The sequence below is a fragment of the Capricornis sumatraensis genome, chromosome 15 (assembly GCF_032405125.1).
Source record: "Capricornis sumatraensis isolate serow.1 chromosome 15, serow.2, whole genome shotgun sequence".
Taxonomy (NCBI): Eukaryota; Metazoa; Chordata; class Mammalia; order Artiodactyla; family Bovidae; genus Capricornis; species Capricornis sumatraensis.
Genome location: NC_091083.1, coordinates 56509265 through 56536679, shown reverse-complemented (window position 1 = coordinate 56536679; position 27415 = coordinate 56509265). Strand labels below are relative to the sequence as shown.

General features: G+C 44.2%; 1 protein-coding gene across 1 annotated transcript; it reads right to left on the bottom strand.

Moving 5' to 3' along the window:
- Positions 1 to 3616: 3616 nt before the first annotated feature.
- LOC138091133 (signal-regulatory protein beta-1-like) lies at positions 3617 to 26920 on the bottom strand. The gene is given in 8 exon segments (XM_068986777.1): positions 3617 to 3726; positions 4327 to 4435; positions 8155 to 8483; positions 9121 to 9440; positions 17258 to 17262; positions 18040 to 18396; positions 25258 to 25611; positions 26878 to 26920. Coding segments are annotated over 7 exon segments (1509 nt in total). The 3' UTR covers positions 3617 to 3726; positions 4327 to 4334.
- Positions 26921 to 27415: the final 495 nt, after the last annotated feature.

Below are 27415 nucleotides of genomic sequence, written 5' to 3'. Positions count from 1 at the left end.
TTTCCCCACCATAAAGTTATCCATTTTCCTCCTTCCATTCTGTCTTCTTTGGAAATGAGTCACCACATGCAGTCTATACCTCAGGAGTGGTAAACTGGGTTTCTCCTTTTTAGAGTGAAGTATCTCCAAAATCACTGAAGATGGAGACTGCAGCCATGAAATTAGAAGACGCTTACTCCTTGGAAGAAAAGCTATGACCAACCTAGATAGCATATTCATAAGCAGAGACATTACTTTGCTGACTAAGGTCCGTCTAGTCCAGGCTATGGTTTTTCCAGTAGTCATGTATGGATGTGAGAGTTGGATACTGTGAAGAAGGCTGAGCGCCGAAGAATGGATGCTTTTGAACTGTGGTGTTGGAGAAGACTCTTGAGAGTCCCTTGGACTGCAGGGAGATCCAACCAGTCTATTCTGAAGGAGATCAGCCCTGGGTGTTCTTTGGAAGGACTGATGCTAAAGCTGAAACTCCAGTACTTTGGCCACCTCATGCGAAGAGTTGGCTCACTGGAAAAGACTCTGATGTTGGGAGGGATTGGGGGCAGGAGGAGAAGGGGATGACAGAGGATGAGATGGCTGGATAGCATCACCGACTCGATGGATGTGAGTTTGAGTGAACTCCGGGAGTTGGTGATGGACAGGGAGGCCTGGTGTGCTGCGATTCACGGGGTCACAAAGAGTCGGACACGACTGAGAGACTGAACTAAACTGAACTGATCTCCATAAATTATTTAGGACTTTCCTATACAGAAGATTTTAAAAAATTCTGCTCCATTCATTAATATATTCAATGATTTATTTACATCAGTATGGACTCACAGATATTTATTTGATATTTGAAGTTGTAATCTTAGCTTATTTTGGCTGCTATAACAAAATATCACAGACTGAGTGACAGAAAACAGAAATTTATTGCTCACAGTTCTGGAAGCTCAAATTCCACTATCATAGTAGCAGCATGATTTTGGATTGATCCAAAATCCTTCTTTTGGATTGTAGATTTCTCATTGTATCCTCACATGACAGACAGAACTAGGAAGACCTTGTGGGTCTCTTTTGGAAGGTACTAATCCCATTCATGACAGAGGATCCCTTGTGAACTAGTTGTGCTCCAAATGCACCAACTGGAAGCATGGTACCTTGGGCATTAACATTTTAAATATGAATTTTGAAGTGACAAAAGCATTACATCCAATACTTAATATATTTGTTGCTCAAATTGTTCCAGCTTTGTCCACTGGGGCCTCTTTTGGTTGTTTCCTGAGCCCCTTTGACAAACTCTAGTAAATGTCAGTTTTTGCATTTTGGTTTTGTTTTCTTTTGGCTTTTCACTTCCTTATATTCCAAAGGATACTGAATTTTTGATAGGACTTCTAAACACAAAGAGGAGAGTTTAGCCTTTAATGAAAGGACTTTAGAACACAAGAGTCAGGTGACTGAATTAGACAATTTTTATTTTGAAATCCAACATTTAGTAAAAACTAATTCACTCATTTATTAAACGTTAATGGCCTGGTATGTGGCAGTCAATGTTCTGGCAACTGAGGATTCAGTCTATTCTCATAAATCCGACATCTTGTTTGAGGAAGAGACAACATACGTCGGAATTCATGTTGCATGGTGCATTAGTTTCAGTTTAGTTGAGTAACATCAACCCCCAACACATGGTTCAGATTTCAGTTATCACAGGAAATTTACTGTGAACAATTGCATGCAGTCCAACTTTGCTGCTAACTCTACGTCGGTCCACAAATCACTATGTACTAACAGATGCTCATCACGATCAATAACCAAGCCTGTTAATTCTTCGAAAGTCTGCAGGATTGGTCACTGTGACTCTGTTACTCTGTTTTGGGCACAGACAGAAAAATAAGTAGCTGTGTTGTCTCCGTTCTCCCAGTGATGGACTCATTTGTTATTTACAAGCTGAGCAATTGTAAAAGGGAATTGGCAACAAATAAAAGTGCAATGGAGAGACAAAAAGTGATGATGCCAGAAGTTATATTCAAATTGAATGCAAATGGATTACAGAAAAAGTAGTTAACGCTGTAAGAAAGATTCCAGATATGCAGTCAGAAGAACCTAGTGAAGGCCAACTTACCACATAAATGAGGAAACTGGTGGTGAGAAAAGGGAAAATGACCCAGAGGATGTGACAGCAGCAAAAATTTCAAATCAAAGGAAGTTTTGCAAAGATTCCGCAACTTCAAGAGAATAAGCACAAAATGTCGGAAACTGATCCAAACTTACCAAGGAGCATAATTCACCAAGTTGGAAAAAAGATGCTCTTATATTGTAAATTATACAAGAAAAAGAAAGCAGGCACTGTTCAAACACTTCAGATAAGTTTTTATAAAGCAATTAATTGATTTAATACTCAGTGTTTCTACTTTGTCAAACTATATATTGTTAGTAGCTGACAATCAGAGAGTTTCTAATGCTTTAAAAACAAATTTTACAAGTCACAAAACAATCATTATTCATCCCACCTTACTGAGGTCAGATTCCATATTCCATTTACACAGTAATTTTTATAGTCCTTTTCTACCATTCAAAGTGAGAGCTGCCTATCTTTTATGTCAGATGGTGATAAGTGCCCAGGAAACAAACTAACCAGGTTAAGAGCTCATGGAATGCCATGGTGAGAGTGGAACTGAAACTTTATACAGTGTGGTATATGGAAGGTGCCTTGGTAAAGTGACATTTGAGCAGAGACTGCAAGGAAGGAAAAGAGTGAGCCAAGCAGACATGTTGGAGGAAGAAGGTGAGGGTAGAGATAGGATTTGACTGACATTCCAAGAATCACTGTGCCAGTTAGAGACCATAGCAGTGGTGCGGGAAGGGATGATGGTGTCTGGGACCAGGGAGCGGTGATGGGCGTGAGAGTGTGCAGATTATGGACAGAGTTCAGTGGTGAGCTGTGAGAGGCTTGGACTGGCTCAAGAGAGGCAACATTTACATTTTCAGGAATTTTTTAAGTTGCCAAATGGTTGTGAACTTGAAATTGACCACACTGAAAGCATTTTACATCAAGAATTTGACATGTACCAACAATTAGGCTTATTTTTTCTTTTTTAACAGTTGTTAAATTATGCTACTGGACATAATTACTTTAAAGACAGAATTGAATATGTGATATAAAAGAAAGAGAAATCAAGGATGACTCTAGGCTTCTGGACATAGTGTATTTACCATGAGCACCAGGGTTAGGAAGGATGCAAAATGATAGAAAGACTACTCTTCCCATCACAGAGAGAGGAGGGAACACTACTCTGTGGGCTTGAAAAATAGGCTACTGAGACAATGAGGAAGGAGAATAATTTTTCTTAAAACCAAGATAGGGCATCATTTATACTCAAAGGGTGAGGAGTCCAGTGAACAGAAGACAGAATAACTTCTCTGCAGAGAACATTAGTGTGAGCCAAGTCCAGGGTTACAGATGAGAGATAACCTGACCTGTGTTGATTTGACTTATTTCTCACATTCCAGGGATATGTCATGAGTCAGTCCCCAGAACTACTTCCCATGACCCCCACTCAGGACCAAGTATGAAGACACAGCTCTGGGGGCTTCAGGAACATGTGAGCAGGCAGATCTCCATGGAAGGGAGGCATTTGGAGCAAAGTTGTGGGAACTTCTAGCTGGGTTCTTCTCCAAGGCTGGGCCCTTCAGGGAGGGAAGGAGGCAGCAGAGACAGAGGGTGGCACCAAGCAGGTGGGAAGGATGGACCTGCGGGAAAATGTCATAGTTATGTGCTCATCACTCAAGAAACGTTTCATGAATCCCTCTGATGTACCCAGGTGTTCTCCTCCTAGGATACCTGTCCTGAGAGGATGGGCAGCTCCTGAGATAGGACTTTACCCGCTCAGTCTCCTTCCCTCCTCCCCAGGTCCTGTGCCCCTGGTGCCCCTTCCTAAGCCTTTCTCCTGTTACACAGAAGATCAGAGTAAGATCAGAACAGCTGATCCAAACTTCTCAACATTGCCCTAAAATATGGATTTGTTTTGCCCCAAGAAGTCCCAGATTTTAAGTGAACCACCTGCTCAGGTATTTCTCATTCAGCACCCTCTGCCCACTTCCTCTACAGAACCCCTAAGACTCTGTGGACACCCTTTGAAAACCCCTGATCAGGCCCATCTCCTCTAGGACCTCACACACCTCCTGAGAACTGGGTAATGCTGAGAGGGAAGCAGGGTCTCCTGAGGGGATTGAGGGAGCTACTTCACCTTCTCTTAACTCCACGTGGGCCCCGACCTTGTGTGGTCTATGAGTAGCCTCCCTAAGCTCTAGGACAGAACTTGTAGTGCCCTCCATCCCACCCCAACTTACATTTATGCTCAAAACTTCTTGCAGATTAGGATGATGGAGACACCAGCCAATAGCAGCATCTTGGGGCCTAGGAGGAAAACTACCAGGAGAGGCGAAGAGTGTTCTGGGCCTGGAAATCAGGTAATAGGAGGATTTATTAGAAGGATCACAGAGGAACCATTCCCAGGGCCTCCACTTACTCCATCTGAGGCCACCTGGGCCCACCAACACTCTGTGGCTTTGACCTGCCTGCTGGCCTCAAGCTTGAGGCAGACATTAGGGCACAGGAATCCCTCATCTCACACTCTTTTCTCAGGCTTCAGTGGTCTTATAAGTTGAAGAGAAAATTCCAGAAGTGAAAATAATTGTGAGACAAGAGAAAATTCAGCAAGTTCTAGTGCACAGTCTCTCACTAGGCTGCAATTCCATCCTCAGTCAGCCATTAGAAAAATTCCAGGAGAAATAGTCAAGTCTGATAAGGTTAGGAATTTAGATATTTGAAAATAACATCATGAATGTGAAATTTGCCTAAACTTTGAAAATATTAAAAAAAAGTGTCCCGCAGAACAGTGCATAGATCACAGGAAAGGGTTTCAACCTATTCTTGATTTAATATGGTTGGCACACAATCCTCCAAATCTGTGCATAGACTACCATATGTGTCAAAAGAGGTGACCAGTAGTGATCAAGTTAAAGATCTTAAGATGGCACATTATCTTGGATTTTCTGAGTGGAGCCCACGTGATCATGAAGATCCCTACAAGTAAAAGATGGAGGCAGGAGAGTCAGAGAAGGAGGTGCGATGTCAGAAGCAGAGGTCAGCGTGATGCGGGGCCCTTTGCCAAGGAGTGTGGGCACCTCTGGGAGCTGGAAAGGGCAAGAAAATGGATTCTCCTCTAGAGCCTTTGGAGGGAACACAGCCCAGCCACCATTGTAGACGTCTGACCTCTACAACTATATTAAGCATATTTATGTGTGTGTATATATATGTATTAATATGCTTGTATTAAATCACTAAACATGGTAACTACTTACAGTGACTATAGGAACCTAATTCAAGGAGAGGCACATTTTAAAATGCTTAACTTCTGCGTGTGCATGCGTGCTCAGTCGCTTCAGTCATGTCCGACGCTTTGTGCCCCCATGGACACCTGTGACCCCTGCCAGCCTCTCTGACCATGAGATTTTCCAGGCAAGAATACTGGAGTGGGTTGCCACGCCCTCCTCCAGAGGATCTTCCTGACCCGGGAATCTAACTGTGACACCTATGACTCCTCCATTGCAGGCAGATTCTTTACCCACTGAGATACCTGGGAAGCCCCAGCTTCTAGGTGAGAAGAAGGAAAAAGTACTGTTTGGCTATTGAATGGTGAAGGGAAAATGGGAAAAAGGAAAAACATAGTGGAAGGGATTTCAGGATTTACGTTCCTGAAAGATGAAATAGAACCAAAGAATGAGAGGACTCACAACCTTTCTCCTTCTATGAAAACCAACTAACCAAAAACTCCTTTAAATGTTAGATTATGCTGTGCTGAGAGAAGAGAGGCTAGAAATATTGTAAGATATCTCAGTACTGTAAGAACAAACAATAAGATATGCATCCTCACACTAGACCCACTGGACCCAGGAGTGCAATGGCTGGAGCCCTCAGATGCTCAGGGTAGGCTTTGGGTCTGGGTGGAAGGGTCATATCAGCATTTTATGCTTCTTTTCAGCCTGCCAACCTAAATGTTTCAAAAAATGCTTCCAGCCTTACTCACTAGCAACCCTGATGGGAGAGCCCAGAAGTACCAACCCTGGTTGAGTCCAAGCAGGAGATGGAAGATTAGAAAGCATTTCCAAGCCACTGTAGACAAGATTGCATGAACTCTTCTCTCCTACACTCCCTGTTAAGTACAACTTGAACCCTAGAAATAACACAGAGGATAAGCACAGGAGAACTCTGGGTGGAAGAAGAGGTGAACAGGCTGGAGACCTGAGGACTGGAGGAAGAACACAGCAGTCAGCCCCCCAAGTCCGCTCTCCTAATTCCCTAGCACAAAAAGAGGCCCAGATGTGGCACTAGACAAAAAGAAAGTCTAAACCAATAATCTAAATTTCTGCTTCAAGAAATTAGAAAATGAGGAGCAAGATAACCTAAGGCAAAAGGAAGAGAGGAAATAATACAGAAATAAGAAAAATAAATGAAATCAAAAACGGAAAAGAAAAATCAATGAAACTTAAAACAAAAACAATAGAGAAAATAACTGAAACAAAGAGTGTGTTCTTTCAAAACACCATTAAAATGAAATGCTTCTAATAAATAAATAAAAAAGGAGGAATGACACATTTCCAGTGACAGGAATGGAAATGGAAGACATTAGTACAGACTCTGCAGGTATCAGTGGATAATAAGAGACTTTTATGAACAACTGTACAGACAGCAATTTGAAAACTCAGAGACAATGGAAGAAATAACTCAAAAAGCACAGCCTACCACAGCTCACACAATATGAAATGAATGTTCTGAATAGTCTTAAGCAATTGAAATTTTGCTTCAAATTAAAAAAAAAAGATTCTCATGACCCACATGGTGTCATGGGAAAATTTTGTCAAAAACTTACAGATGAATTAAAAACAATTTTGGGGAACAAAAAATAATTATAAAAGATATTTTGAAAAATTTGAATTTATAGTCCACTTTAAATGATATTGGGAATTAGTATTGATTATATTAAGTGTACACTGGTACTAGTTTTCTAGAAAATAATGTCCCTAATGAAAAGACCACACAGTTGCAGACACCATTGACACACATAAGTTGTGGACACAATTATGCAACTTCTCTATATCACTAGTTTAAAAGAAGCTGTTTGCTCTCCCTTTCCTCTCTTAATTCTTCCAGCAGGCAGGGACATGGACACTCAGTGACCCAGCATTGACCCAATAGATGAGGACAATACCATAGGGCATGTTGGAAGAAATGTGGGCCTTTGAAAGGTCTTCTGGAGAAAGATTCCTGGAAACCTGACTTGACCCTCTCTTGATGTTACATGACAGCCTACGAGATGTTTTATTTATATAAAGCGGGGGTGCTGTCATTGGAACAAGTCCAAGCTGTGGGAGAACAAGCCTGTAATTAGCATGCATCTCTTGTGCAGGCTTGAGATTCCTGTCCTCAGGAACTCATTCACCTTGATTACTTTAGCCCAATGCCCTGGACTACAGGCAACAAATCTTCAACAACACAAGACCCACCCCCATCCCCACTGCTCCCTGAATCCCTTCTGTAAACTCAAAGCCCACTGGGTGGCTGGAGCAGAAAAGGAGATGAACTGACAGTTGCATTTAGTTAATGTGCAGTGAGCGCTTATGATCATTTCTGGCCCACTGTCACAAATCAAAGGACAAAGGAGCCCACGCGGTGGCAACTCATGGTCACCTGGGTGCCTGGGGCAACTCACGGCTCCCCTTCCAGAATTTCACAGAGTAGTAAGTACAGACATTTACTGGCGTGATGTTCCGGATATGGATGGAAAAGTCTAGGCTGAAGAGAGACCAGGCAGAGGTTAGAAAGAATAAGGAGGTGGCAAGTGGGCAGACATGGAATGGTGAACACAGAAACAGTTATTTGAAGAAAGAAAGAGGCAGGACACTGAACAGGACGACATTCTTCCTTCCTCTCTTTCTTAATGCCATGGATGTTTATGTCAAAGGATCTATAAAGAATATACCATACTCTTACCAGTGATCAGGAGGGAATTCACTTTAAAGTTCTAGTTTATATCTATTGACTTCTAGATTGTTTGATAAAGCATGAAGTACTCCCTTCACTATAAACAATTGGGTCAGTTGGAGTGGAGTCCTCACCAGGGAGTTTGTGGGTGCCCTGGTCCTTCTGACGAGCAGAGACCTCCAGGGTATGATTTCTGCTGACTGCCAGCTGCCCGTCATGCTCCACCTGGCAGGTGAGCACCACAGCCTCCCTGTGGGCAGAGGAGTTCACCAGGAGCCAGCTCGTCCAGTTAAAGGTTCCATCCTTGTTTTCTATGAGGGTTAAGGTCACTTCTGTTCAGAATATGATTCCATTCTCCAACCAGGTCAGCTGCAAGTCTCTGGGGTAGAACTTATTCACCTGGCAGGTAATGACATTCACCTGGTTCCCCACAGGGTGCTGTGTAAGCTCCAAGGTGGGTAAACTGAAAGAGCAGAGAAGAAGCTCTGACAATATGGGACAGGTCATAGCACCCAGGTCAGAGCCAGGTGGGCAGCAAGTGCTCAAAGGGTCTCTCTGCATAGCAATGAAATCACTAAACACAGTGCAGGGCACACAGTGGGTGCTCAAAAACTGATAGCTCCTATTAGGGTTATAATGTTTGCAATCAGCAGGGTCAGTCCCTATCATACAGTAGGAACATAATAACTGCAGCAAAACAAATGAAATCCCTAGGCGCATAAGGGCCCGGCTTATAGGTCGCCTAGTCACTCAGTCGTGTCCGACTACTTGCGACCCCATGGACTGCAGTCCGAGAGACTTCTGTCTATGGGACTCTCCAGGCATGAACACTGGAGCGGGTTGCCATTTCCTTCCCCATGGCTTATAGTAGGTGCTCAGTAATTGGAGAAGCCATTGATAAAGTAAAGAAAACTATTTAGCATAGTGTTTGGCACAGGTATCCATAGAAGTGAATGAAGAGCTCAACTAGAAGCCTGGTGTTGGGCAGGAATGTCAGGAAGTAGATTCCAGGCAGTTCAAGGCATGGAGCAGAAAGCAGGCGGGAGAAGCTAGCTGGGGTCTTGGGGGCAGGTGTGGACTTGAGCTAACATGAGGGGCACCTATCTTGGATAGTCTTGGACAAGTTGGCAGTCCCAAGGAGAGGAGGGCCCCCCTGCAGGGTGACGTGGGCCACCTCGCAGATGACCTGGGAGTGAATATCTCCCGGGGCCCACAGCACCTTGGTTGTGCTGGAGATGCTGTAGGAAACACTGTCTCCCTCTGGATCCACACTGGTTTGGGAGGCCGAGAGCTCATTGCCATTTCTGAACCATTAAAGGGAGATGTTTCTGGGGGAGAAGCCGTGGGATGTGCAGGTGAAGCTCACTGTCTGCTCAGGTGTAGCCCTCACGGTAGGGCCGGATACCATGGGCGGGGAGGGCTTGGGTACAAAAGGAACATTTATAAACAATGAATATGATTATGATTATCACCACTAACAAAAACTTGTGACACTGTTAAGAAATTGCAAATATATTATTTTTAAATTCTTCAAATAATTCTGGGAGGGCAGTGTTACCATCGTCACGTTAAGGGGAGACCTACAGGTTCCCAGGGGTGACCTTGAATCAGCGGCAGGGCTGACTGGAATTCCAGACCTGAGTTCAGAGTCCACCTTCTTTCCTCTGCCAGGGGATTTCCTGCCAATCTGGGCACAGGAACAAAAGCACTTTTTGGGCTCACTCTTTTATTAACTATTCCTGACTGGGCTCGCCTGGAAAACTTAACTAACTTCAGAAAATGCATTTACAGCAGGAAATGCGGGGAAGCAGGGGGCACAGCAGGACCACACAGAAGCTGAAGCGGGGTGGCCAGCGGATGAGAGGTGTGGTTGTGGCACCTTCTAGCTCCTCATCTATGAAAGAGGGCGGCTGGCATTATCCTGCCCAGGCTTCAGGGAGAGTTAAATCCGGTGCTGGAAGTGTTTTTGCTGGGAGTAAAACAAGATGCTTCACTAAACTAAACAAATACATCTCTCTCTTTAACCTGGACTCTTTATGTTCAGAACTGTCTTTCAGGTAGTTACTCTTCCCACAAAAATGCCAGTAGGGCTAGTATATCCATCCCTGAATTTCAAAGAAGGCTGCAAACAGGCATCTTTCTGAGTCGGGTTTTTCTCTTGGGTTAGTTTTGGGTTGAAAAGAAAGATCACTGAGTGCTGAGAAGCCACAGGTGCTTAGCTTCTTAACTGGTATTAAATCCACAGAGACACAGACATAGGCCTACAAAACACCCAGATTCACACAAATCAGCAAGTCAAATGTGAGGGTCCCTGTAGAGGAGTCCCGTAGGGTGTCTCTCAATTGTTCATTATTACCCAATACCTCCTGTAAAAGTCTGTAGACAGCAAACATTACAGATATTTGCATTTCTAAATATTTAGCTTGCTTCCTAAAACTCATCAAACATTTGAGGACATACATAGCTTTATGTTCCTCATATTAGCTACCTTAATATGTCAAATTGTATAAACACCAGCATCCTGGACATCCCTAAAGGGATGAGGTACTGTAATCAGTTACTACTTATCCAGAGTTTCCTCAGAGCCTAAAGATGGCCTGATCTCTTGATCACCCTCAGCTCTCTAATCCCCTCTACAGCTCTGAGAGGAAGGCTCAGAGCTGTATACAGGACAAAATTCAGGCCCCATATACAGGACAAAATTCAGGGAGAGTGAAGCTGTCCAAGGACATGCGGCAATTAAGATCAGAGTTCACCTCACTGCACACAGGACTGATTGATTTTAGTCTCGCAGTTCTTTACCCTTGAGCCTCACTGTTTCTGGACAAAGTGGATACAAGCACCACCTGGTAAGATGAGGATGTATATAAAACTCAGAGCTTGGCATATAGTAGGTGCTTAATCAATAACATTCATGATCTTATCATAAAAGAAAAGTGAAAGTGTTAGTCGCTCAGTTGTGTCCAACTCTTTGCGACCCCATGGACTGTAGCGCTCCAGGCTCCTCTGTCTATGAGATTCTCCAGGCAAGAATACTGGAGTGGGTTGCCATTTCCTTCTTCAGAGGATCTTCCTCACCCAGGGATTCAACCCAGGTCTCCAGCATTGTAGGCACTTTCTTTACCATCTAAGCCACTAGAGATGCCCTTGTTATCATAAGATCTGGTCATTCTAGCTCTGAAGCCAAAACAAAAGCACAACTGAAGCACCAAGGAGAGTCATATTCTGCTCCAAACAGCTGCCATGCAAAAATCAACATTAAAAAAAAATAGTAGAAACACCAAATTATGAATCTGTCCCCAGTTATAAAAAAATCCCATCAGAAATAAGTTTGGGGAATTAGCTTTCAAAACACACAAGAGACCACAGGCATTTTCCTGCAGATTAGTTCTTTATAGAAGCTAGAAGCACTCTGAAAGGAGAGAGGACAGATTTCATCAGAGTCACTGTGGTTGTTGAGGCCGGAGGGCTCCAGGCTGAGAAGGGAGTGTTTGCAGGGATTCCAATGCCTGTTTAGGCACACAGGTGTCTAAAGATGGGAAGATTTCCCCAGTGATGAAGCTCTGGTCTAAACAGGGCGGTCTGAGTGAGTAGGAAGGCCCTCTCAACCCAGGTGAGCTCTGCTGGGGTGTGGGTCTCCTTGCCACTCCACTCAGGCTGAGTTTCTTGGGCCTCCTAAGATCTGTCACCATCACAGGTTATTCTGAAGCGCTCACACCTGGGAGAGCTGTTCTTATAACCCAGGCACAGCAGGGGACTGACCTCTATCAGGGAAAAACCACAGCCTTCCCTCTTGGTGACCTCAGAGAACACACAGCTCAGGCTTCTCTGCCCTAGCTGGGCACCAGCATCCTCCACAGGAGTTAAGACACTCAGCTGTCCAGGCCATGTCTGTGCACTTAAATCAGGATTTCTATAGTATAGCCAGGGTCCTGGGATCTTGTCACCATCTCCTAGGTGATTCCAATGAGCAGCTGAGGTTGAAAGGCACCCAGCTCCACAGTAACTCAATGGTACTCAGTCCTAGAGGGAAAGTGACCCTGTCTGAGGTCTTCTGGCTCCAAAACATCAGGGCTTATGGTAGTGGAACATGTATCACATGCCAGGGTGTGCTCTAAGCTCTTGACATGTGTCCCTCATTAAGTCCTTTCAGCTGCTCTGTGAGGACAGGGCTGTCATTGGGGGATGAGGACACTTAGGCCCAGAGTGGGGAGAGATTCAGCAGAGGTCCCAGCTCTGGGACAGGGCGGAGTTGGGATGAGTTCCCAGGCAGGGGTTTGGCCCAGGCTCTCAGACACTACACTGAGCTCAGGAACACCCTAACCACCTCCCACCCCACCCCCCTCCCCGTGCCCCAATCCAGAGCTTCCCAGGCCCTCTCCAGTCAATCACAGACCCTGAAAGTTGTGTGATCACCATCATTTCGTAGATGGGGAAACTGAAGACAAGAGGGAACTGAGACGTGCCAAGGACCCCACAGCCTGGGAGGCCAGCACCATCGCTCCCTGAAGGGCTCTCCTTTCACCAGGTCATTCTGCCCTCAGGACACCCTGAAAAGGTTGTGTGATCATCCTCTTTCTCCAGGTGAGGAAGGGGGTGCCCAGTACAGGGAACTGTGCTGGTGATTTGGACAGAGCTCCTCAAATCCTTCCAACTCTCCTGAAAGACATGATGACCACCATCGTGCAGATGAGGAAACTGAGGTGGAGAGAAATGAAGGGTCTGTCTCCTCTCACCCCCTGACTGTGTCCTGGTATTTCCTGTCAAGTCCAAGCTTTCAGGCCCATCAGCAGAGCAACTGCCCACCTTCAGGAGCCCCCACCCTGACCACCACCCCACCTTTTCCCTCAGATTCTTGAATTCAAGTGACTACAGGGAGGAGGAGCCTCTCAGGGCCCAGCCCTGGGGACCCTGGAACAACAAGGGAAGACATGGGCTCCTGACACCTGAGTCTAGAACAGGAACTCTTGCTCACATGGGCCCTCATTACCCTCTAGGGAACACCTCCCCCTCCTCATCCTCAGTCCACAGAACCAGGAATGGGCGTGCCTGGTGCTGCTGGGATTGCAGTGGCCCCTCTGGGCTCTGTCCACACCACCCTTCCCAGATCTGTTCCACAGGGGCCTGGTGAAGGGGCAACATCACATCAATGGGGAGAAAATCTCCTGATGCTTTTAAGAGTGTTGATCCCTGTCACTGAGGAACTTTTCAGCACATCATGTGACACCGAATGATCTGTCTCATCTGGGTTGTAAAACTGGACTTGCCTCCCTTACAGGGCCTTTTACAATGTTTATCTCTAAAGAAAAGAATGAAATATCATTTTAAGAGGACAAGGCTGGAGTCTTCTCAACACTTTGATAAGCACAGTGGGGTGTGCAGAGAACAGGGCTGTGTGACTGTGAGAGCCTGGGATTCGATCTTGGCTCCTCTACCAGTTCACAAATCAGGTTCCCTCTCTGAGCCTCAGGGTCCTCATCTGTAAAAGTGGTAAACAGACAACCTTTCCTTCTGAATACTGTTTATAATGAGTAAATGCCTAAGGAGGAGTCACCATCTGACAGGCTGCTCCTCCCCTCCCCTCCCTCCTTTCTCAACCAGGGAATCATCTGGGCAGGCGGCCTGCGGAAGAGAGCCCCGGGAGCCAGCAGATCTGAGAGGTGGTGGAGCCACTTACTAGCTGTATTGAGACTGAGCAGGGGACCCACCATCTGGGAAGTTTAGTAATATCTGAGAAATCAGGAAAAAACACCTTCCCTGCTGATGTCTAGATGTTTGGGGAGATTATTTGCTACCAAGACTAGGAGGGAAATTAGGCAATATCATCATACAAATTAAAATCCACATACTGTCTGAACTGGTGGCTGAATCCCTGGTGGCTCAGAGGTTAAAGCATCTGCCTGGAATGTGGGAGACTTGGGTTCGATCCCTGGCTTGGGAAGATCCCCTGGAGAAGGAAATGGCAACTCACTCCAGTACTCTTGCCTGGAGAATCCCATGGAGGGAGGAGCCTGGTAGGCTCCAGTCCATGGGGTCGCAAAGAGTCGGACACGACTGAGCGACTTCACTTCATTTCATGTCTGAACTAGCAATGCCACTTCCAGTGGGTATTTCTCCTCTGAGTACAGTGACACGTGGAAAACTTATCCACCTTAGCACTGTTTGAGTAGCCCAAGGTTAGGAACAACTTAGTCTCCATCAACAGGAGACTGTGAGATAAATGATGCTGTCTCCATATGCTGAGTGTTATAAGTAGTTGTTGAAAAACAGGGCAGCTCTAGGTGCTGATATGGAATGAGGGTTTTGGGATCATGGTAGGGAGAATTTTCTAGTCACCTCAGGCTCAGGGTCTGAATGTGAGGGACCTTCTGAACCTTGGGGAAAGGAATGAAAAGAGCCTGTTCCTTGGTTAATTCAAGGAGATTTTGGGTGGTGGTGGTTTACTCACTAAGTTGTGTCTGACTCTTGCGACTCGGACTATAGCCTGCTGGACTTCTCTGTCCATGGTTTCTCTAGCAAGAATACTGGAGTGGGTTGCCATTTCCTTCTTCAGGGGGTCTTCCCGACCCAGGAGTTGAATCTGGGTCTCCTGCATTGCAGACAGATTCTTTATTGACTGAGCTCAGAGGGAAGCCCAAGGAGTTTTTATTCTGCAACTTCTACATGCTAGGCCCTTCCAGAAAACTAGTTTCAATGCCAGTGAAGGAAGGAGCCTTGCCTGGAGTCAGATTGAGTTCCTTTTTTTTTAGTGGAAAAGAAAAAAATATATAAACATAGTGAGACATATTAACATTTATCTGAGAATATTTTATCAAATGCAGAAAAAATAAGAATAGGAATATCTTGATGTTATTAATAATTTAAATATAATTGAATAATATTTAATTAGTTTATATTAATCATACCCTACACAATCTATTTAAAATTTTGTATCTCATACGTTGTTGTTAGATGTCCATAGGACATTTTAAAAAACTGGCAAAAAGATGCTACTGCTACTGCTAAGTCACTTCAGTCGTGTCCGACTCTGTACGACCCCACAGACAGCAGCCCACCAGGCTCCCCCGTCCCTGGAATTCTCCAGGCAAGAACACTGGAGTGGGCTGCCATTTCCTTCTCCATCTGATATGACTAGGCCCAGATATCTAACTGTTGACAACTAATTGATATCTAACTGTTGATAACTAATTGTTGACAAAGCTGAGCCTTTTCTCTTGATGCCTTGTAACCGCAGCCTGCCAGAAAGTTTAAGAAATCTTCTGAGGCTCGCAAACAAGCTTCCTCTGTCTCAGCACAGAGCAAAATATCATCTACATATTGTAACACCACCGCTTCAGGGCTATTAAGGTTTTGTAGATCCCGTGACAAACTTTGTCCAGATAAGTGAGGACTGTCACGAAATCCCTGGGGCAAAACTGTCCAGGTTAACTGAGAAGCTGGCTGCGTAGGATCTTCAAAGGCAAATAGAAATTGACTTTCTTCCGCCAAAGGCACTGAATAGAAGGCATCTTTTAAATCAATTACTGAGAAATATTTGGCTCCTTCAGGAATTTCAGACAATAGAGTATAAGGATTAGGCACCACGGGGTGCAAAGGAACTACAGCCTCATTTATTATATGTAAATCTTGAACTCGTCTCCATTTACCATTTGATTTCTTTATACCCCAAATAGGAGTGTTGCAAGGACTGTTACAGGGAATTAATAGTCTCTGTTCCTTTAAATTTTCTTTTTTTTTTTCCCCCCCAGGTTTTTTTTTTTTTTAATTTTTTTTTTAAATTTTAAAATCTTTAATTCTTACATGTGTTCCCAAACATGAACCCCCCTCCCACCTCCCTCCCCATAACATCTCTCTGGGTCATCCCCATGCACCAACCCCGAGCATGCTGTATCCTGCGTCAGACATAGACTGGTGATTCAATTCTTACATGATAGTATACATGATAGAATGCCATTCTCCAAAATCATCCCACCCTCTCCCTCTCCCTCTGAGTCCAAAAGTCCGTTATACACAGCTGTGTCTTTTTTCCTGTCTTGCATACAGGGTCGTCATTGCCATCTTTCTAAATTCCATATATATGTGTTAGTATACTGTATTGGTGTTTTCGATGAGGGGTTTTAACCCTTCCTTAACCTCAGGTTTCAGTGGATACTGATTCTTATGTGGAAATAAGTACGGGTCTTAGAGCTTGACAACTACAGGAATAGCATTTTGTGCTCAACCCACAGATTTTCCATAAAGGGAGAGAAAGCGAGGGCTCCATATTCATGAAAACAGAGGCATGGACCTTGCTCAGTATATCCCTCCCCAAAAGGGGTGAGGGAGATTCTGGCACGATCAGAAACTCGTGTGAAAATAGCACAGAATCCCAGTTGCAAGATAAAGAATAACTGAAATAATACCTTTTGGCAAAAAGATAAACATAACTAAATCTCAAAAAGTAGAATTATTTTGTGTGTGTGTGTGTGATTCAGTTATACATATATACATATGTTATTTTTGAAATTATTTTCCATTATAAATTATTATGATACTGACTATAGTTCCCTGTCCTATATAGTGAACTTTTGTTGCTTATTGCATATCTATATTTTTAAACTAGATATCTAGCATTCTATTAATACTAAGTCAAACAAGTAGAATCAAAATATCATATTTTTTTAGTTAGGTAAAAATTCATAAGTTTTCTAAAATATATATGTTATATATAATTTATATAGATGTATACAAAAGCTTTTCTACTATACTTGATAAAGGTTTGAGAAATGAGCATCAACAGAAAGAAGAGATGGAGAAACTGGAAAACATAAACTAAATGAAACAGGAGCACTGAATATGAAATAGAAAAACTGGAACAGACTAAATAAAAGTAAAAGATCCTCATATAGTCCAGCTGTTTTTAAACATGGCTTCTCATTAGAAACATACTGGAACTCTGGCCAAAACAAAAAAAAAATCAATACTCTGGTATTTGTGTTTGTATTCTGCAATTTCTATGCACTAGGCTCTTCCATGAAACAAGTTCCAATACTGGTGCAGGAAGGAGATTGGCCTTGAATCAAACTGGGTTCTTGATGGATCCTTTCACTGACTATGTGACTGTGGTTTGGGCCCCTGTCACCTCTTGGCTTCAGGGCCCCATCTGTACATAGGAGGTTGGGAGGATGATGCCTAAGGCCCATCCTGTGCTAAGAATCAGGGATTCAGGGTCTTTGTCAGAAAAATCTAAATGAGCACCTTTGCTGCCTCAATGGCACTGCTCCTAAGTCACCCACATGGAGAACTGCTTCCCTGAGGAGGGACATTCTGAGATGAACCAGCTCTGCTGGGAGCCTTTAGTGACTGTGTGAGTCAGTCCCTGAAGGACAGAAGGAAACATCCAACCTCTTGGCATTGTCTCCGAGCAGGGCCATAAAAATCAACACTGAAACTGCATCTCTTGGAATTTCTTCCCAGTTTAGGAAATTCTGAATAGGAAATGAAGAATAACACATCTCCCGTCCCTGCACTGGCTGGCTTTCTCCCCTTTGGGAGGAAGCGGACATAAGCTTCACAGGAGAAGAGCCCTTGCCTGCTTTGTTCACTGCTGCTTCCACAGCATCCAGGGCAGGGCCTGGCACACAGGAGGTGCTCAATAAGTGCTGAATAAAGAGAAGACTCAGCCACACTGAGGGTGCACTCTCCAGAGGTAAGAAGTGAGGCCTGGCCTGTCAAGGAGCAAGTCACTCACTTTCATTTTCCTTATCCCTGGAATCAAAGGACTGAATGAGATGGAAAAGACAAGGACTGTGGAACCAGGTAGACGGGGATCCAGACTTTTCCCACGTTTACCAGCTGTGGGGCCCTGAGCAAACAGCACAGCCGTCATGGCCTCAAATACTCTGATTTGTAGAAGGGAGTAAAATCAGATCATGTCCAGATCACTGTTGTACTGGATTCCTTTTTTTGCTCAAAGAGTGAAGGGCATTCTTGTTGACTTGTCAGAGACCAGGGGATGAGGACACCCAGGCCAAACTCACCGCTCACAGTGAGATGAGTGCCTGGTCCAGACTTAAACTCCACGTCGCCCTGTTCTCCTTTCTGGAACTTCACACAGTAGTAGACACCAGTGTCTGCTGGGGTGACGTTACTGATGCGGATGGAAAAGTCCAGGTTGTTTCTCTTTGTGGTATCTGCAACACTTGTTACTCGGGGGGAGACACCTCCGTTTTGACTGTAGATTAACTCCCTACCTGGCCCAGTTCCCCTGAACCAATTGATGGGCCCCACGGGGCTCAGGGAGGTCACGGTGCAGTGCAGAGTGGCCGTCTCTCCTGCTGCAACCGACACTGACTTCTCAGGCTGAATCACCTGCAGCTCCCCCTCACCTGCCGCTCCTGGAGGAAGACACAAAGCAGTTATGTATTCATCCTCATGTGATCCTGTAGGTTTCCTCAAGTGTTTATCAACAATCAACAACAGCTTTCATTGTCTGACTGCACCATGAATGGGCCTTACACTCAGCACACTGCATGTACATTGCATGAAGCTTGCACAACAAGCCTGTAATGTAAGACGCTAATACAAGAGAGGAACCGAGGCACAGACGTCAGTGACGTGGCAGAGACGGGGACTGAGTACTTGAGCCCTCTCTGGAAGTGTCATGATCGACCCAGTATTCCTGGGTGTTCACTGTGTGTCCTCAGGGAGTGCTGCATTCTGTCCTTTGCATTAGGTGGGACCACATGATCTCTTATTTGGGCTCCAAAATCACTGTGGATGGTGACTGCAGCCATGAAATTAAAAGACATTTGCTCCTTGGAAGGAAAGTTATGACCAACATAGACAGCATATTTAAAAGCAGAGACATTACTTTGCCAACAAAGTTCTGTCTAGTCAAGGCTACGGTTTTACCAGTAGTCATGTATGGATGTGAGAGTTGGACTATAAAGAAAGCTGAGTGCCGAAGAATTGATGCTTTTGAATTGTGGTGTTGGAGAAGACTCTTGAGAGTCCCTTGGACTGCAATGAGATCCAACCAGTCCATCCTAAAGGAGATCAGTCCTGGGTGTTCATTGGAGGGACTGATGTTGAAGCTGAAACTCCAATACTTTGGCCACCTGATGTGGAGAGCTGACTCATTTGAAAAGACCCTGATGCTAGGAAAGATTGAGGGCAGGAGGAGAAGGGGACGACAGAGGATGAGATGGTTGGATGGTATCACCGACTCAATGGACATGGGTTTGGGTTGACTCTGGGAGTTGGTGATGGACAGGGAGGCCTGGCGTGCTGCAGTTCATGGGGTCACAAAGAGTCGGACACAACTGAGCGACTGAACTGAACTGAACTGGACTGAACATGACCTCTTAGATCACTGAGTTATGAGGAGAAGTGATGCATGTATTTTGTATGTTATTCATTAAACTGCAAATACCTTTATGGACCAACTTCACTCCTCCCCAGGGATCCACACACTCATGATGCAATTTGCTCCAACAACCTGGATACTTGAGTGACAGTGATATTCAGAGCTTCCAGCACACAATGAACATTTAGTTTATGAAGAAAGTAAAACATTGTTTCAACTCCCTGGGACTTTTTCCAAAGGCACAGTGACAGTGCATCACAATGACATATGTTATACTAGTTACCTAAGGATGCTGTAATAAATTAACAAAAATTTAGTGACTTAATGATAGTTTTATTATCTTATAATTCTGGATGTGAAAGGACCAAAACCAGTATTGCTGGACTAACATCAAGGAGTCAACTGGGCTACGTTTGTCTAGAGGCTCTTATCATTGCCTCTGCAAATTCTTGACACTGTCTGCTTTCTTCTTCTCAAGGTTTCTATCTTCTTATTGTGCTTCCATTGTCACCTGTACTCTAACTTTGGATTTCTTGCCTCTTCTAATAAGATTATATTGCGCTCCCATTTATAAGCAAGGATAGTCTCCCATAGCAAGAGCCTTAATCACGTTTGCAAAGTTTTTTTTCCATGTAAAGTAAAACACTCATTAGTGAGTATTAGGACATGGATCTCTTTGGGGGGCTATGTTTTGTTTACTTGGTTATAACTTGTTTTAATTGAAGTGTATTGATTTACAATGCTGTATTAATTTTGCAGTACAAAATGTGACTCAGTTATACATATTTTAAAATATATTCTTTTCTGTTATTGTTTATCACGGGATACTGAATATAGTTCCGTGTGCTGTACAGTAGGACTTTGTTCTTTATCCTTTCTATATATAATAGCTTACCTAACCCCTACCCCATTACCTTGACAACTGCAACTCTGTTCTCTATGTCCTTGAGTCTATTTCTGTTTCATAGGTAGGTACATTTGTCTCTCTCTCTCTTTTTCTTTTTTAGGCCACATCATGTACCTTGAGGTTCTTTAGTCCCCTACCAGGAATTAATCCCAGGTCCCTGCAATGGAATTATGAAATCCTAACCACTGGACCATCAGGCAACTCCCTGGGTCATTTTTTGGATTCCACATACAAGTGATATCATATGGTATTTGTCTTTCTTGTTCTGACTTACTTCACTTAGTATGATAATCACTAGTTTATCTATGCTGTTGCAAACAGCATTATTTCTTCATTTTTTACAGCTGAGTAGTATTCCATTGTATATATGTCCCACATTTTTTCATCCATCCATCTATTGATGGACATGTACTTTGTTTCCTTGTCTTAGCTATTGTGAATAGTACTGCTATGAACATAAGGATGTATGTATCTTTTTGGAGAAAGAGATATATGCCCTGGGGTGGGATTGCTGGATCATATGGTAATTCTATTTTTAGTTTTATGAGGAACTTCCATAATATTTTCCATAGCAGTCACATCAATTTACATTCACACCAATAGTATAGGAGGGCTCCTCTTTTCTCCACATCCTCGTTAGCATTTGTTATTTGTACAACTTAAAAAATATATATTTATTTTAAATGGAGGATAATTGCTTTACAGTATTGTGATGGTTTTGCTATACATCAATATGAGTCATACAAATTTTAATGATGGCCATTCCGACCAGTGTGAAGTGGTGCCTCACTGTAGTTTTAATTTGCATTTCTCTAATAAGTAGTAATGTTGAGCATCTTTTCATGTGCCTTGGTCATTTGTATTCCTTCTTTGGAAAAATGTCTACTTAGATCTTCTGCCCATTTTTCAATTGGGTTGTTTGTTTTTTGGTATTTTTGAGTTGTATCAGCTGTTGTATATTTTGGAAGTAAAGCCCTTGTCAGCTGCATCATTTGAAAATATTTTCTCCCTTTCTGTAGATTGTCTTTTCATTTTGTTTATGGTGTATGGAGGTCCTCTGTCTGTGGCATATCAGAGCCCACATTAATGGAACACGTATCACATGCCCGGCTCTGCTCTAAGCTCTTGACATGCGTCCCTTATTCAGTCCCTGCAGCTGCTCTGTGAGGGCGGGGCCATCACTGAAGGACGAGGACACTGAGCGCCAACTTGGGAGGGACTCGTCAGAGGCCCCAGAGTTGGAATAGGAGCCCAGGCAGGGGCTCAGCTCAGGCTCTCAACTGCTGTGCACCGAGCTCAGGGACACCGTAACCCACTCCATCCAGGGCTTCTTAGCCCTCTCCAGTCATCACAGACTCCTGAAAGGTAGTGTGATTACCATCATTTCACAGATGGGGAAACTGAGGACTAGAGGCTCTGTGAGGACCACACAACCTGGGAGGTCAGCACCATTGCTGAGGGGCTGCCTTGTCACCGGGTCATGTGCCCTCAGTACATTCTGCAAACATTACAGGGGAGAAATGGGGACACAGGGAATTGGGTCACAGCCTTGAAATAATACCCCACTTTGGGTGTCTCTACTCTGCACTGGTGATTTAGACAGAGCACCTCAGATACTTCCAACTCTCCTGAAAGGAGACAGTGATGATTACTATTTTACAGAAGAGAAAACTGAGGCTGAAAGAAATGAAGGGACTAAGTCTTCATCCTTCCCTCCACTGCTGCTGCTGCTGCTGCTAAGTCGCTTCAGTCGTCCGACTCTGTGCGGCCCCATAGATGGCAGCCCACCAGGCTCCTCCGTCCCTGGGATTCTCCAGGCAAGAACACTGGAGTGGGTTGCCATTTCCTTCTCCAATGCATGGAAGTGAAGAGTGAAAGTGAAGTCGCTCAGTCGTGTCCAACTCTTAGCAACCCCATGGACTGCAGCCCACCAGGCTCCTCCGTCCTTGGTATTTTCCAGGCAAGAGTACTATGTCCCAATATTTCCTGTCATCTCCAAGCTTTCATTTCCATCAGCAGAGCAAGCACCCACCTTCAGGAGCCACCACAATGACCACCACTTTCCCCTTTTCTCTCAGATTCTTGACTTCAAGTGACTACAGGGAGGCGTAGCCTCTGAGGGCCCAGGCATAGAGACTCTGAAGCCACAAGGGAAGACACAAGCTCCTGACACCTGAGTCTAGAATAGGAACTCTTGCTCACATGGGGATCCCACCACCCACTAGGGAACACCTCCCCCTCCTCATCCTCAGTCTGCAGAGCCAGGAATGGGCATGCCTGGTGCTGCTGGGATTGCAGTGGCCCCTCTGGGCTCTGTCCACACTAACCTTCCCAGACCTGCTCCATAGGAGCCTAGTGAAGGGGCAACATCACAGCAACGGAGGAACTCTCCTGGTGCTGCTAAGTGTGCTGAGTGCTGCCATTTAAAAGAGGTTCAGCCCATCCCATCAAGAGACACTGCAGTATCTGTCTGGTCCAGGTTGTAAAGGTAAACTTACCCCCCACAGTGGACTTCTCTTTAGTGCCACTGCTAAAGAACAGAACAATACAAGGATTTCAGAGGACAGAGCTGGAGATTTCCCCCACACTTTGACAAGCACAGTGGGGTGTACAGAGAGCAGGGCTGTGTGTCAAAGTGCCTGGGGTTCAATCTTGGCTCCCTTACATGCTCACTAAACAAGTCCCTTCTCTGAGCATCAGTGTCCTCATCTGTAAAGGGAAAACAGACACTCTTCCTTCTGAACACTGGTTATAAGGAGTAAACATCATGAGAAAGGTTCAGTATCTGACAAGCTGATGCTCTCTGGCCCCCTCGCCTCCCTCCTTTCTCATCCAGGGAATCACCTGGGCAGGCAGCCTGAAGAAGAGAATGATTCACCTTCCAGGAAGCCGCATATCTGAGTGGCGATGGACCCACTTACTACTTGTGACCGAGGTTGAGCAAGGGACCCACCATCTAGGAAGTTAAGTAATATCTGCAAATCAGGAAAAAACCATCTTCCCTGCTGATGTCTGAAGGTTGAGGAAGCTCAGTTGCTACCATGACTAAGAGGGAAATTTAGCAATATCCACTCAGATAATCGTACACATATCCTCAGTCACCTACAAATTGACACTTGCTTTCTATCTTTACAAGGGTTAAACTATGAGCCACTGTAGCTGCTGACCTTCAACATGTCCTGAAAGAAGATCAAAAATGAGGCACTCTGTGATCTGGAAAAACCTGGCAGATCAGGCCTTCAGATACTTAGATATTTTCTGAGATGATTTTATGAACCCAATTCTTGCATCTCCTCATATCTAGAAAAGCACCAAAATCTTTCATGGTGACATCTGTTCCTTGTGACTAGCATAAACCTTCTGCAAAAAACGTGTGCTTGATTGCATGTTCTCCCTTCACCAGAAGCACATGTATATTGCCCCCCCACCAACTTCTTTGGAGCAATCTCTCAGAGCTATCTGAAATGCTGTCTCTGAGGCTACAGTCCTCATTTTGCTCCAAATAAAACTAAACCCACAACTCTCACATTGTACATTTTTTTTCAGTCTACCGCTGCAACCTAGCAAACCCACTTCCAGTGGTTACCTCCCCTTTGAGGAGAGTGACAGATAGAAAGATTATTGACCTCAGCACTGTTTCAGTAGCCCAAGGTTAGGAACAACTTAGTGTCCATCAACAGGAGACTGTAAGATGAATGATGCTGTCTCCATATGCTGAGAGTTAGGTAGTTGTTGGAAAACAGGACAGCTCTAGGTGCTTATATGAAATGAGGGATTTGGAATCATGCGGCTGAAAGTAAGGAGTGGTTTCCAGTCACATCAGGCTCAGGGTCTGAATGTGTGGGGCCTTCAGAAACTTTGGGAAAACCATGAAAAGAGCTTATTCCATGATTAATTCCAGGAATTTTTATTCTGCAAATCCTATGTGCCAGGTTCTTCCATGAATTGAGTTCCAGTGCCAGTGCAGGAAGAAGACTGGCTTTGAAATAGATTGGGTTCTGGAAGGATCCCCTCACTGACCATGTGACTGTGGTCAGGGCCCCTGTACCTCTTGCTCTCAGGCCCCCATGTGCACGTGGGAGGTTGGGAGGATGGTGTCTAAAGGTCCTTCCTCTGCTAACAGCCCAGGATTCAGGAATTAGAAAGAGGATCCAGAGTTTTGGTCAGAACACTCTAAATGATCACCTTTGCCACCGCAGTGGGGCTGATCCTAAGTCACCCACATGAACCTCTTCCCTGGGGAGGGACATTCTGAGATGAGCCAGCTCTGCTGGCAGCCTTCAGTGACCGTGTGAGTCAATCCCTGAATCACAGGAGGGTCTTCTTAACAGATTCCCAGGAAACAGCCAACCTCTAGGCATCTCCTCCAAGCAGGGCCATCAGAGTAAACACTGAGCCTGTGCTATAGGAATTTTTTCTCAGTGTGATGCTTCTGAAGAGGAAATAGACAAAATTTTCACTCCTTGCCCTAGATGAATCTCTCTTCTTTCAGAGGAAATTCATGGAATAAAAGCCCTTTTCTGCTTTGTTCACTTCTGCTTCCATAGCATCTGGACCAGGCCCTGGCTCACAGTAGGTGTTCAGTATGTGTGAATAAAGAGAAGACTCAGCCACATTGAGGTGAGCATTCTATAGAGGCAGGAATGAGGTCTGGACAGTGACGGGGCAAGTCACTCAGACATTCATCTCCTTTATCCCTGGAAACAAAGGGCTTAATGGAGTGAAAAAGCCAAGGGCTGTGGAGCCAGGCAGACAGGGGACTCAGAATTTTCTCACTTTTACCAGCCATGGAGCCTTGAACAAATAGCACGAACCCCACAGGCCTCAACTCTCCTGATCGATAGAAGGGAGTGAAATCTGATCATGATCCAGATCATGATATAAGCACCCACTGCTGTACATGATTGTGTTTTTTGGTTCAAAGGGTGGAAGGCATTCTTGTTGACAAGTTATCAGAATCCAGGGGACAAAGGCTGTACTCACCACTCACAGTGAGATGAGTGCCTGGTCCAGACTTAAACTCCACGGTGCCCTGTTCTCCTTTCCGGAACTTCACACAGTAATAGACACCAGTGTCTGCTGGGGTGATGTTACTGATGCGAATGGAAAAGTCCATGTTGTATCTCTTTGTGGTATCTGCAACACTTGTTACTCGGGGAGAGACATCTCCTTTTTGACTGTAGAGTGGCTCCCGACCTGGCCCAGTTCCCCTGAACCAATTGATGGGCCCCACGGGGCTCAGGGAGGTCACGGTGCAGTGCAGAGTGGCCGTCTCTCCTGCTGCAACAGACACTGACCTCTCAGGCTGAATCACCTGCAGCTCCCCTTCACCTGCTGCTTGGAGGAAGACACAGAGCAGTTATGTATTCATCCTCATGTGATCCTGTAGGTTTTCTCCACTATTTACCAACAACAGCTTTCGTTGACTTTGTACTCCATGATCCAGCCTTGAACTCAGCCTTTTGCATGTATGTTGCATGTACATTGCATGTAACCTGCACAATCAGCCTGTTATATGAGACCCTTATACAAGAGAGGAATCTAGGCACAGAGAGGTCAGTGATGTGGCAGAGACTGGATTTGTGCATTAAGCCCTCTCTGGAAGTGTCGTGCTCCACCAAATATTTCTGTCTGTTCACTGTGTGTTCTCAGAGAGTGATGCATTTCTATCCTTTGCAATAGGTGAGACCACACGACCTCTTAGATCACTGAGTTGTAAGGAGAAGTGATGGATGTATTTGGCATGTTTTTCATTTAACTGTAAAAACCTTTATGAAGCAATGTCCCCCTTCCCCAGAAATACACGTTCTCATGTTGGACTTAGCTCCAACGACCTAGATACTTGAGTGACAGTGATATGCAGAGCTCCCAACACCCAATGAACATGCAGTTTAAGAAGAAAGTAAAACAGGAGCTTGGAATTTTTTTCCAATGACATGGTCATGTTATATTAGTTACCTAAGGCTCTAAGAGAAATTTTCAAACATTTAGTGGTTTAAAATGACAGTCTCATAATGCTGAATGTCAAAGTACCAAAAATTGTATTATTGGACTAAAATCAAGGAGTCATTGGGCTACATTTCTCCTGGAGACTGTGATCATTGCCTCTCCAAATTCTTGAGACTGTCTACACTCCTTTTCTCATAGTTTCCATCTTCTTATGACTCCAGTCTTGCTTCCATTGTCACTTGTGCTTCTTTACTTTTGGCTTTCCTGCCTCCTTTTTATAAGGGTATATTGGTCCACAATGATAATCTAGGTTATTCTACCCATAGCAAGAGTCAATCACTTTTACAAAATCTCTTTGGCCATGTAAAATAAAATAGTCACAGATGAGTATTAAGACATGGATGTCTTTAGGGGCGTTTTAGCAAATTTGTTTACTTTGTTTAAAACTTTTTTATTGAACAATAGTTAATTTACAATGTTGTGTTAATTTCAGCTATACAGCACAGTGATTCAGATATATACATGTATATGCATATGCATATTCATTTTTAATATATTATATTCCATTATAGTTTATCATAAGATACTGAATATAGTTCTCTATGCTATTCAGTAGGACCGTGTTGTTTATCTATCACATATACAATAGCTTACATCTGCTAACTCCAACCTTCCACTTTGTCCCTCCACCTACCATCTCCCCCTTAGCAACCGTGAGTTTGTTTCTGTTTCATAGACATGTTTGTGTCATATTTTAGATGCCTCATTTAAGTGATATCATATGGTATTTGCCTCTCTCTTTTTTTACTTCACTGAGTATGATAATCTCTACCTTCATCCATGTTGCTGCAAATGACATTATTTCATTCTTTTTTATAGCTGAGTTATATTGTGTACCACATCTTCTTCATCCATTTGTCTGTTGATGGACATTTGGATTGTTTCCAAGTCTTGGTTACAATGAATTGTGCTGCTATGAACATAAAGGTAAATGTACCTTCTTGGAATAGAGTTTTATCTGGATACATGCCCTGAAGCGGGATTGGTGGATCATATGGCAATTCTTTTTTAATTTTTCTGAGGAACCTCCATGCTGTTTTGCATAGTGGCTATATCAACTTACTAATATATTCCCGTCAACAGTGTAGGAGGGTTCCCTTTTCTTTACATCCTCTCCAACATTTGTTATTTT